Raw genomic sequence first — 12407 nt, 5'->3', positions numbered from 1 at the left:
GTGAAGGTTAACTAAAATAACACATGAAAAGTATTTAGCAAAATGACTGGGGACTTTCCCTGGTGGTCCAGTGGTAAAGAATCTGCCTTCCGATGCAGGGGATGCAGGTTTGATCCCTGGTCAGGGAACTAAGATCCCACATGCCTCGGGGCAACTAAGCCTGTGTGCCACAACTACTGAGCCCATGTTCCTCAAGTATAGACCCCACGTGCTCTGGAGCCCGCACCACAACTAGAAAGAGAAGAAACCCGCACGCCACAACTAGAGAGAAGCCCGCACGCCGCAATGAAAGATCCTGCATGCCGCAACTAAGACCCGATGCAGCCAAAAATAAATAAATAAATGTATATAAAAAACAAATGTCTGTCATGCAGTAGATACTCTCTCAATATTAGGGGACAGCCCATTTCACAGGTTCTTCTTCTGTTCTTAGGATATCCATTGCTGGCTTGGGGTTGTATTTGCCTCTGGGGGCAATTTCCCTTCACTGAGACACTGACTATGCTGAAGGAAAAAGAATTCTGGATTATGAGGCTCAAGTCCTTAGCTTTACCCCTCAAGAGTCATGACACCTTGAGCAAATTCCCTTATCTATAAGATGAAAAGTAGCCCAGCTTCTCTTGACAGTAGTACTGGATCAAATGGACAGAGCATGTGACAGACTGGCAGTGGCTAATGGACTTTACATATGGTTGGCATCATCACCTTCTGACAGAAAAGTGTTTGGACTAGGACTCTCTACAGAACTAGGTTCAGGCACACCACTCCAGGACCACAAATTGGCCCACAAAGTCTGGAAAAGAATCTAGGCCCTCTACCACCATGGCCATGGCAATGGTCAACTAGCGAGGCACCACAGTCCCACCTAGTGGCCATAACACCCCTCTTCTCCCTCTCCACCAGGTGTTAAGAAAGGCTACCACATCAGAGGTTGAGAACTCTTTGTTGACCTACTTCAACTGCTGATCAGTCAGAGTTGCAGAGAAACCAAATATACCCCTCTCTCTGTTTTTTAATATTAACAAATACAAGCAACAGAGAGGGCCAACTGCTCTCTGCTGTTCCCTGAGGGGAAACCAGAGCACAAAGCTGTTCCTCTGGCCTTCCTCTAACTGCAGGGCCTGCCTAGCTCCTCCTTAGGCAGAGTTGTTATCCAGCCCAACTTCCCTCATCTCAACTCCCCAGTCAGGATGGGAGGCACATGGCTGCTGGCGGTGGGAAGAATACTGTAGCTCCAGCCTCTGCTCCTTTAAGTCTCAGCTCAGATGGTGGTCACTCATCCTTCTGCAACTAGCCGCTCACTTGCCCTGGCCCAGAAACCAGGAGGGCAATCAACCACACCCACAGGAGCAGGTAGTGCGACTTCAGTCATCTTCAGATGACTCCTCTTCTGCCTCTTTTAGCCACTGGATGAACCTCTGCAGCTGTAAGGAAGCAGAGCGGAGAGCTACTGAGGGAGGGGCACATAACCCTCCTTTTCTCCTTAGCAGATAAACAGCTCTAACAACCAGAGTCCCAGGGACCAACCACCTGGAGTCTAAGGCCAGGAGCCAGGGAGCCAGGCAACCACTGCAGTGACAGGAAGGCAGCCTGACTTACCTGCTGGTTCTTGCGCAACTGCCGGCCCTTGTCAGTTGTATCCATTTGGCTGAACCAGCTCAGGATTGTTTCCTCAGCCAGGATCTCCAGCTGGTAGAAAGCCATCAGTACCTGCAGAAGGCCAGCAGAGGAGATGAGATCTCAGGGGCCTTGCAGGGTTCAGCGAGACATAATGGATAACAGAGGAAGAGGAGGCAAGATCTAGTACCTCTCTACCAGGCCCTCAGCCTCCTTCTACACACGGAGCAGCCTCCTCCAAAACAGGTAAGAATGAGCTCTTCACTCTGATACTGGGACAGGTTTGACTTCTGGAACTATTGCTGGGTAGTGCTTTGCACATTCCCAGGGTAACCTCCAAATGGTTGCCTTACTAGTTTGGCTCCAAGCTGTACTATCCCAGCAATAAGCACAACACTAGGGGTGGATGAAGCTGTTAACCAAACTCCATACGGATTCATGTCAGTCTATTTTGTGTCTCCACGGAGGTCACCAAGGCCTGTTTCAAAGTAAGTGCAGGACTTTGGGGCTTGACGTGGTATTCACCTTGGCCATGGAAGTACTAAGGGCTTCATGCTCCAGGAAGAAGTCCTCAATGGCTGCCAATGCTTCCAAATGATCAGCTGCACGCTTTATGTAGTTCCTAAAAACAGGGCTCCAGGTCTTGAGCAACTGTGGAAGAAAGGAGAAGTTGCAATATATTCCTGAGCATGCACCTACACCTGGACAGCAAAGAAAATCAATATTGATAACATGGGTCTTTCAAGACAAGATGGGGAGTTCCCTGGTAGTCTAGTGGTTAGATTTTGGCACTTTCACTGCCATGGCCCAGGTTCAATCCCTGGCTGGGGAACTGAGATCCTGCAAGTCACATGGCAAGGTCAAAAATTTAAAAATTAAAAAAAAAAAAAAAAAAAGACAAGAGGGAGATGATACAGGTCCTGTGGAATTATGTCAGAGGGACTTGGGAGTGCTGGCAGTCAGGACTGGGGAAAAAGAAATTTCCTAGGGAAGGTGAAGGGGGTCAGATGCTGCAGGCTTCCTCAGAATACCTGTTTCCAGCCTAAAGGTTCACCTCATTCTGGTCAAATCATTTTCAGTCAGACAATATGACAGTCCAGGTCTATTCTGGGTATACCTTTGGGGTCTAGTACTGTCTGAATACTGGAATCTCAAAGGCCACTCAGTATTGAACCTAACTTGACTCCCCTGGACCAGCCAAACCTGCTCTAGAACCTAATCTGTGTCCAGAGGCAAGGAGAAAGGAACCACAAGTAACATATATCTCACAAGACCTTCTACTCCTGATTTCCTTTAAAGTCAAGCCCAGTAAGGATGTGTACCTGTCTCCACCCAACCCCTTGTACCCAGCCCCAATCTTTGCTTACGGGAATCAGCAGGGCACAGTAGCGGTTTGGGTCAAGTGGGGAATCCATGTGTTGCAGGGGGAACTCCAGGACCACATGGCTCAGCACCTGCATCACCTCCTTCAGGCTTATGTTGTAGGCGTACCTGTGGGGAGACTGGGGTGACACCAGGGCCTTCACTGGCCCTTTCAGCATACTGTAGGACTATGACTTTGGCAGGACACTGGGGGAGAGAAAGTCAGATGGAACAACATGGAAAGAGAGGGTTTTGGAAGGAGGAAGTCTATGCTGAGGCAAAAACATAATGTTCTCCTTGCTCCAAATGCTACCGGCCTTGTCCAGTTGGGATGTCGAGGGAACAGGTTCCTATTTGGAGAAGAAGTAGGAGAGAACCTACACCTGCCTGGGATTACCCCGAGGAGATGAGAATAAGGAGGAGCTGCTCTTACTTGAGAGAGTTGATCTCTAGGACTAGATTGTCACAAGAAATGTTCTCCTCCTTGCCCCGCTGTAGAGTTCCCAGGACTTCATTCTGGAACACTAAAATCAAAGCAAGAGTAAGTTCATGGGCCAATATCACTCCAGGATGCTTTAAGTCATCCAGTTCTGACTTTATGCCCAACCAAACTGGAGGCTTTCCTCTTTTGTACCAGACACTGCTCCCCTGGCCACTTACCTTTGATGTCATCCATCTGTGGGGAGCCTGCCCGGCTATCTAGCTCTTCAGAATCCATACTTCGCTCACTTTCAGTTTCGCTCTCTTCTTCCATGTTGATTTTGAGTCCTGAGAATCCATAAAGGGTGAGAAAAGAGAAAAATACTGAAAGAGCCATTGACAGAGAGCAATATATCTGCTCAGTCTGCATAAATAAAGTAATGAACAAGTAGTCTGATTCTGAAGTGTTCAATTTCCCTCAAAATAATCTGATTTAGAGGGTGGGTGGCAGGAATAAGGCTTAGCTCACCCCACAGATTCTGCCGTAGTTCCTCCTCTTCCTCCATGTTCATGTCTGCTGTTTTCCAGAGGTAGCCCTGGCCTGCAACTCCGACTTCTGCTGGATTGTAACCTGGAAAAGGCACGGATCTTTAGCAAAGGCCCAGTAGAAGCACCAACCCCTTAGGGGGAACCTTGGTTTTTCTATGGGGCAGAGAGACACACAGATAGATGCCCCACACCTGCTGAGCCTCACACCTTTCAGCTTCACTTTCTCCTTTTCTTGGTCAGCCCCAGAATCATCACTGAACTGACCATCATCCTCATCATCTTCTGCATCGGGAGGGTGCAAAGAGATCACCGAGCCCTCAGGCAGCGTGATATCTGGGCCTACCACCACCTGGAGGAGAAAAAAGGAGTGGGTGGCACAGACTGATTAGTGTGTTGGGGAAAAGTACATCCTGAAAATCAGAGTGACTTTTATTTACCAAGCCAAATAGAAGGTAAATGAAACCACTGGATTGGGACTCTCAATTCAGGGTGGACTGGGTGGACATAAGGCCCCTTTCTGGCTCAGCATAACCACCACTCAACTTGGGGCCTATGTGCAGTGTGGAACAGGTCTTACCTGGGAAGTGAGGACACAGCGTGGCTTCAGGATAACTTTTTCCTTGACCTCAGCATTGTCACAGAGCACAGACTGACGGATCTGTGCTCCAGCAGCCACTCGGACGCCCTGCCATAGGAAGGCCTCGTCCAGCACCACATTATCACCTGGCTCAGGACAGGAAGGATTCCTGGTCACCCAGGGCCCCAATTCCAGACCAGGGCCGTTTGTGGAGAATGGGGCTGACTGACATCAGCACAGCTCTCACCAAGCTCTACTACTCCCTCCCCAATTCACCAGCAATACCCTCTCCCTAAACTTGGGCCAGAGACGCCTGACTACACTCCACCAGGTTTACAACAATTACAGACTACATACTGGACTTAAGAACCTGAGAACCCTTAAGATTTCTGGAGACTCCTTGAGCTCAAGAACCTTATTAGAATTAAATCCATGCCTAAAAGTAGAACCAAATTATTCCACCTCTTCTTGTACATTTTAGAATTAGAATCTTATTGTTGTTCTTTTAAAGGGGTGGTTCCATTACAAGCATCACTTTCTTATAACCAAAGCAAGTTACTAAGAGTAGAAAGGACACTGGATTTAAAATCAGAACACTCAGATTCAAGTCCCAGCACTGCCTCTTATTAGCTATGACCTTGGGTGAGACAACCTTACAGCTTTTTTATCTATAAACTTATCTATAAATAATACCTACCTCACAAGGTTTTTAATAATGTATGCAAAAGCCCTTTGTAAACTGCAATGCACTAAAGAGATGTTATTATTGCATGTTAATTATCCAGTTGGTCCTGAATGTGAATATAGGGTACCCTGAAATGTGAAGAGTCACCCAATAACAGGCTCACAGGCCACAAATTAAAGTATCACTGTTTTTACATCCCTATTTCTTCCTTTATTAAGGCAGCCACTCTAGTTCCTTATTCTCTGGGACTATCCCTCTGTATCCTTTTCTAGAGACATGGGGTTCCCCCAGGTTCCTGCTCCTAGGATGGCCAGCTTGACCTCCCCACCTGTACTCACCAATGTGACAGCCGGGGCCAATGACACTGTTGGTGATGGAGCAATTGCTGCCAATGACAGTGCCAGAGCCCAGGAGCACATTTTCCTCCAGTATGCTGCCATGACCCAGGCTGACCTCAGGCCCTCGGTAGATGTTGTGTCGGGAGTGAGTGCAGCTTTGGGTTGTGCTGTCAGTGAAGTTCGCCTCTGGGGTGAGAGGGTAGACCCATCGGCGGATGACATCAGCGCAGATAGCAGCATACATGTGTAGGTTGGAGACCCGGGCACCATATTCCTTAGTTGTCACATGCATGTGGATCTGGTTTCCTAAGATCTGAATGAGGAGAAAAAAAGAGAGGTCACTCAAGCAAGCAAGAGAGAAAGAACATCCCAGGTATAATTCTATTCTAACTTTCTTAAGTTTCCTACTGCCTCTCAATGTCACAGCCAAGTGGCCTGAGACTTTTCTCTGTATACTGCTTCCCTCTCCTCTCCAGCTCTTTTCCTTTCTCCTAAGGTTTAATAAAACATAAAAGGGGACCAAAACTCCCCCAACCCTTCCCAAGGGAAAACAAACTTTCACATTATGTGTAATGGTGGATGTTCATGTTTTTAGCAATTTATCTGTTGATCTTGAGATGTTTTTAGCATGTCACTGGTGGTCAGATGGTATTGGGGATCTGCCAAAAACCACAAATGAATCTTTTGCTTTTGTGTGTCAGTAGGGTCTACTGTGCCCTAAAAATGGGCAGAATAAAAAAGCAAATGGAGAGAGAAAAAAAGGGGGACCAAACTTATCAGCATTGAGATAAAATCACAGCCTTCTTCTAACGAGGCATTGGGAGCTTTTCTTACCTCCTCATTTACTAACAGGCCTCGCACAAAGTCATCTCGAGTTTGGTAGTCGAAGTTGTCTGTAAAGAGTTGAGCCACCTGTGTGGGGAAGTCAGAGGGGGCCAAGGTTAAGCATTATTCTCTGGAAGCAAACACAAGCCCCCCAGAGACCTATCAGACACTATGACAGCAGGATATGGGCCAGAATCCCAAAAAAGTCTGCCGATACTGGGGTCAAGATGATAGCACCTATTTGCTGTAGATAAGAGAATGAAGGAGAAGAAATATACTCTGGCCTTTTAAGGGGGTGATAATAAACCCTCAGAGTTCTACTCTTTAGATGTGCAGGCTTGGCCCTGAGGAGCTCACCTGAGGAGAGCAGATGCTGATATGACAATCAAGTAAATCATAGCGAATCTCCACTCCATCTCCACTGCCCTGGAACAAGCTCTGTGGGGAGAAGTTACAAGGACTTATTATTATTATTTTTTAATAAATTTATTTATTTTCTTTTTGGCTGAGTTGGGTCTTCATTGCTGTGTGCGGGCTTTCTCTTGTGGCGAGCAGGGGCTACTCTTTGTTGCGGTGCGCGGGCTTCTCATTGTGGTGGCTTCTCTTCTTGTGGAGCACGGGCTCTAGGCGTGCAGGCTTCAGTAGTTGCAGCGCGTGGGCTCAGTAGTTGTGGCTCACAGGCTCTAGAGCGCAGACTCAGTAGTTGTGGCTCATGGGCTCTAGAGTGCAGGCTCAGTAGTTGTGGTGCACGGGTCTAGTTGCTCCATGACATGTGGGATCTTCCTGGACCAGGGCTCAAACCCGCGTCCCCTGCATTGGCAGGTGGATTCTTAACCACTGTGCCACCAGGGAAGTCCCTACAAGGACTTTAACTCATCTCTCCTGCTGAAGCCTGTCACTTTCCCACCTCAAGGACCCCAGATACCCACACACCAGAGGAAAAGAAAAACGTCGGAGGCCTTGGGTCTTCTGGAAATGGAGCACCCGGTTTGTGGCACTATCCACAGCCACTACCACATTGTCCTCATGGCAACGAGTTGGGTGGCTGGGGGATGACTCCTTGAAGATCATCGTCATCACAGACACATTTTTTTCCAGCTTCCGCCTTAACCTGTAAAGGATAGGAGGGAGAGAGTTGCAAAAAAGCAGTCTTAGGGCTCTGCTGGTCCCAAACCTCATCTCTACCATTTTCCCATCCTGACCTGTGTTCTTCCAGGGCTCTGGTAATATTGATGTTTGAGATGACATCCCCATACACCAGAAGGAAGTCAGAGCGCACCAAGGCCTTAGCATCAACATCACGGAGAATATCCCCCAGTGATCTATATAGCTCTGATGTAATTATTCGAACCACGTTGAGGGATGTAGGGCGGCACCACTTGGATTTCCTAAAGGAAGGGAGGTGAGGGGGATGAGTAAACCAAGCATAAACATCATGCAGAGCTTCCCTATTTTTTCTCCCCACTCAACATTCACACTCCTTTGCTATGGCTTTTTCTGGGTTCCTGTCAGCATCCTTGACTTCAAAGAGGTTTATGAACTATAATTAATGGTTTCAGCATAGTCTGTCACTAATCTTGTTTTATGGGTTAGAGAAACTATTTCCTCTCCATACCCTGACCCCTGTCCGTAAACACGGATTTGAACTAAAATTCCCGCTGAGACTTAGGTTATACAAAGTATCCTGGGAACACACATTTCATGCCACTTTTCTCCTTCTAAACCTCATACCAAATTTAGGAGCTGTTTGATGGAGACCATGCTAACATCCTAGTCTTTATTTCCTAAGCTTCCATAAATCCTGAGATTCACTCTTTTTCAAAAACACTTCGCTAAACATTTGTTAAGTGTTTACTATGTGCGTGGTACTAAGCTAGACACCAGGAATACAAAAATGAGGAAGAGCTCAATATTTAGAAGCTCAGTGGAAAAACAAAGATATTACTCTTTTAACTTGCATATTGGAGCCACTAAATAAAAAGCAAAACCCATTGGGTACAAACTTTGTGAGATTCAGAAAAAATCCAAATGCTATTCTTTAATCTTTGTCATGGCTTCAGCTGCTCACCTCCTAAGTGAAGAGAATGCCCTTAGACCTTATGATGGGATCCAAACAAATACATTTTTCTCCCTCATAATCTCCTCTTATTTAGTTATATCCATCCTAAGGAAACTGGGAAAAAATGGTGAAACATGGAAAGAAAAGTTGCAGAGCCTTACAATAAATGTTCCTTGATTTGGGCAGCCTTCCAGCAACAAAAGACAAAGGTTTCCTGTACACCTGTGGCAGTCAGAAATTCCAGAGTGTAGTCAATTAGCGCCACATTGGCCAGGGGCAAGAGGACCTAAGGGTAGGAGATGAAAAAAAGTCATGAGGGTCCTCTGAGTATCATTCTTTTCCCCATTTCAACCACAATTTTCACTCCTCTATCAGTATTTTCAAACACTAGTTTTTACTTTATCTTTCCTATTTAAAACTAATCAGGCTGCTGCCTTTAATGTTCATGGCATACTCTAAACATCAGAGTCTAATGGGTTGCAATTGGGATATAGTAGGCATGGAATCTACTTGCCTAGCATCAGACACAGAGCTGGTATAGAACAGCAAACTATCCCTGACAAAGGATAATATAGAAATCAATTACATCTCCAGAAGCTTAAGTACCACTCATGCTTTTTTTCCCATAAAATTTCCTTCCTTGATCCCTTTCTAGGAGTCAGGGGCTAGCCATCCCAATCAACTGTACAAAATAAACAGCCATTAGACTATTTAGAGGGAGTGGTGAGTCAAAGAGGTTTTTCCTGAACTGAATGCAAGTCCTTTTCTTTGAACTGGGGACTGCTGAATGACCCAGCAATCCCTAGGACTAGCTCAGTCCAGTTCCCCAGTGTCTGGACAATACTGGGGACGCGGGCAACCAGCCACTGAACCTGTTCTGTTCTCCTTTTGACAGATAGCACTAGCTGTCACTAAAACCTGAAAAGAAAAAAAGCACACTACAAGAGATCCAAAACAGCTGTTACTATGGAATCAGACCAGCCTGCTCTTTTTTCAGGCACATGACTTCCCTTTTGGAGGCAAAAGGAGGTGACAGTCCCTTTCACCTAAGGATTTTTCTTTCCTCTACATAAGTGCGGCGCAGCCTCCTCTTGAGGCACTGAATCCCCGTGTGAAGGCTTCTCACAAGCACTGCTTCTTCATTAGCCCCTGCAGGCCTCCCAGACCTGAGGTGGACAGCATTACGAGTGCCCAAATCTGCCTGCCATTCACTTGGTCAGGCAGTCGTCAGGGCTTTAGACGGTCTCTCCGCCTTTTTCCTAACCAGATAAACCCGATTTCTGGGAAAGACCGTGGACACAAGTCCTTCCAGAGCGCGCCTCACTAGGCAGCCAAAAAGATAACTTGGTCTAGCTCCGCCACCTCCGGACCCTCTGGCAGCTTTCGCGCGCGGCGCTCACCCGAGGCTGGTCCTTGGAGATGGGGAAGAAGCGGCGGTTGAAGCTGTCGGCCACCAGAACTGCTTGTAGGGGCGGCGGCTGTTCCTCCTCCGCCCCTCTGGCTGCTCCACCGCCGCCGCCGCCGCTGCCACCGCCTGCCGGCCCGCTGCCGCTGCGCTTGTTGGGCCGACCGGCCACCACATCAGGCGGCACCACCACAGAGGCCGCCATCTTCTTCTCTCACAGTCACCACTTCCGCTCGGAAACTGACACGGCACGCAGTAGGGGACAAAAAGATCCAGCACTCGAAATGCGAAGCACTAGCGAAGGGAGGCCGGGAGGAGCTGAGGAGAAAGGAATGCGCATGCGTCTCCCCTAGACCTGCCTGAAGGCTGAGCAGGAAGGAGTACGGCCTGAGGCCCTGCGGCGCTCGTGGCCGCATGTTGAGGCGCCCGGGGTTGGGGTCCTGTGGACTGCAGACTCCATCTGCAAGTATTATCGGCTGTCATTTGTTCGTGAGCAAGCTGAGATTCTTGGGGGATAATGAGACACGTGGTCTCTGCGAAGCGGCCAGATCCTTTCTGGATGTGTAATCTTCTCCGCCCCGAGCATGTTAAAAATTGTGGTCCTCCGTCTTCATTCTCATCACCTAATGTGACCCAGCACCCTGGGGAGCTCAGAACCGAGTCAGACATTCCTTCCCTCAGGGCACTCACAGTCTACATAAATACAGAACGTGGAATAGAAGGGAGAGTAGTAATTCTATTAAGCGCTGATCGTGGCGGGGAATGATACAAGCATTATCGCACTTAGTTCGTCACACGTCTCTGAGAGAAAATTTTATCCATTCGTTCAACAAACATTTGTTTTTCTTTTTAAATTTATTTTATTTATGTATTTTTGGCTGCTGTGGGTCTTCGTTACTGCGCGCCGGCTTTCTGTAGTTGTGGAGAGCAGGGGCTTCTTTTGTTGCGGAGCACGGGCTCTAGGCACACGGGCTCCAGTAGTTGTGGCACGTGAGCTCAGTAGTTGTGGCTGGTGGGCCCTAGAGCACAGGCTCAGTAGTTGTGGCGCACAGGCCCAGCTGTTCCGCGGCATGTGGGATCTTCCTGGGCCAGGGCTCGAACCTGTGTGGCCAGGGCTCGAACCTGTGTCCCCTGCAATGGCAGGCGGATTCTTAACGACTGTGCCACCAGGGAAGCCCCAACAAACATTTCTTCAAGTCTCAGTGGGGTGAAGTTCACCCAGCTAGTAAGTGGAAGAACTGGTGTTGGAACCCAATCCATATGATGTCATAGCTCCACAATCTTTCTGCCATGTGTGGATAAAAATTTATTATTTTATGATGTCTTCATTTATTCACTAATTCAGCCTATCAGGATTTATTGAAGCTCTACTCTGTGCCTTAATCAGATTGGAAATAAAGGTGGAACCACGAACACTCTAAAGTTGAGTAGGCCTGGAAGATGTAAGCCGCAAGGCCCGAGTCTTGAGAGGCGCGGCACCAGATGGGGAAAGAGGCAGTGGGCTGCAGCGGGTAAGCCAGGCCTACGGAAGTGAGGGACCTTGGGGACGTGGTGGAAGCGAGGTGAGGCAGCTTGGGTGTCCTTAGGTGGACAAGGAACTTGCCAGCAAGGCACCGTGCTCTTCCAGCACGAGAACTGTCGGAGTTCCACCATCGATTCCTCAAAGTTTCTGCAAGCGTCGTTACCACCCACGGCCGCGTTGCATGTCTGGATTCGGAGTTCCAAGGGCTGAGGTTTGTTTCCGTCTGGCGGCTGTGGCTTGGCCCGCGTTACTCAGGCACCCTCCTCGTGGGTCCGAGGAGTCTGTCATTTCTTCCCTCTACCAGTTAATGAGAGTGCTGAGCGAAAACTGTTTCTTCAGAATTTTGGAAAATTTAGCCTGGAGAAGGAAAGGCAGAAGGCAACTCAGTAAAAGTTTTCAATTAAAATGAGCGTACATTGTAGAAGAAGGTGTTCCACTGTCCTACAAAAGATGGGTGAGTAAACAAACAGGACTAGTAATTTGTGCGAGTACACACACGAGGGGGTTGCGTGGGGGTGTGTTGAGGGTATGGGAAATAGGTCCAATTGTAGAAAATTTTAAATGACTCCTGACACCTCTGAAAATGTGAGTGGTAAATCCAGGCCTTGTAATTCTGTAGACAGGTAGCTGGATGCATAAGATTTTAATGGATGGGTCTTAAGGAGACTCTTTCTCGACCGGTTGTTATTTTTTTTATTTTTTATTTTTTGCTTCAAAACTTAACAACAACGAAACAAAAATGGGCAAAGGACTTGAATGGACATTTCTTGAAAGAAGGTATACAAATGGCCAACAAGCACATGAAAGGTGCTTAACATGACTAATCATTAGGTAAGTGCAAATCAAGACTGCAGTGAAATATCATCTCATGCTCATTAGGATGACTGTTATCAAAACAAACAAACCAAACCCCAAACCAAAAACCAGAAAGTAAGAGGCATTAGTGAGGATGTGGAGAAATTGGAATCCTTGTGCACTGTTGGTGGGAATGTAAAATGGTACAGGCACTGTGGGAAACGGTATGGTGGTTCTTTGAAAAATGAAACAC

At 47.6% G+C, this 12407-nt stretch overlaps 1 protein-coding gene across 1 annotated transcript; it reads right to left on the bottom strand.

Moving 5' to 3' along the window:
* Window positions 1-331: 331 nt before the first annotated feature.
* EIF2B5 (eukaryotic translation initiation factor 2B subunit epsilon) lies at window positions 332-10063 on the bottom strand. Its single transcript, XM_004318871.4, has 16 exons — window positions 9833-10063; window positions 8594-8718; window positions 7576-7761; window positions 7307-7484; window positions 6731-6811; window positions 6383-6460; window positions 5549-5861; window positions 4526-4671; window positions 4156-4297; window positions 3929-4030; window positions 3640-3747; window positions 3413-3503; window positions 2985-3108; window positions 2143-2268; window positions 1600-1710; window positions 332-1424 (listed from the first exon to the last, which is right to left on the bottom strand). The coding sequence occupies exons 1-16, from the start codon at window positions 10040-10042 to the stop codon at window positions 1365-1367; spliced, it is 2181 nt and encodes a 726-aa protein (XP_004318919.1). The 5' UTR covers window positions 10043-10063; the 3' UTR covers window positions 332-1364.
* Between the last annotated feature and the right edge of the window lie 2344 nt (window positions 10064-12407).

This window comes from Tursiops truncatus, chromosome 4 (assembly GCF_011762595.2).
Source record: "Tursiops truncatus isolate mTurTru1 chromosome 4, mTurTru1.mat.Y, whole genome shotgun sequence".
In the NCBI taxonomy this organism is placed as follows: Eukaryota; Metazoa; Chordata; class Mammalia; order Artiodactyla; family Delphinidae; genus Tursiops; species Tursiops truncatus.
This window is presented reverse-complemented; position numbering and strand designations above follow the sequence as displayed.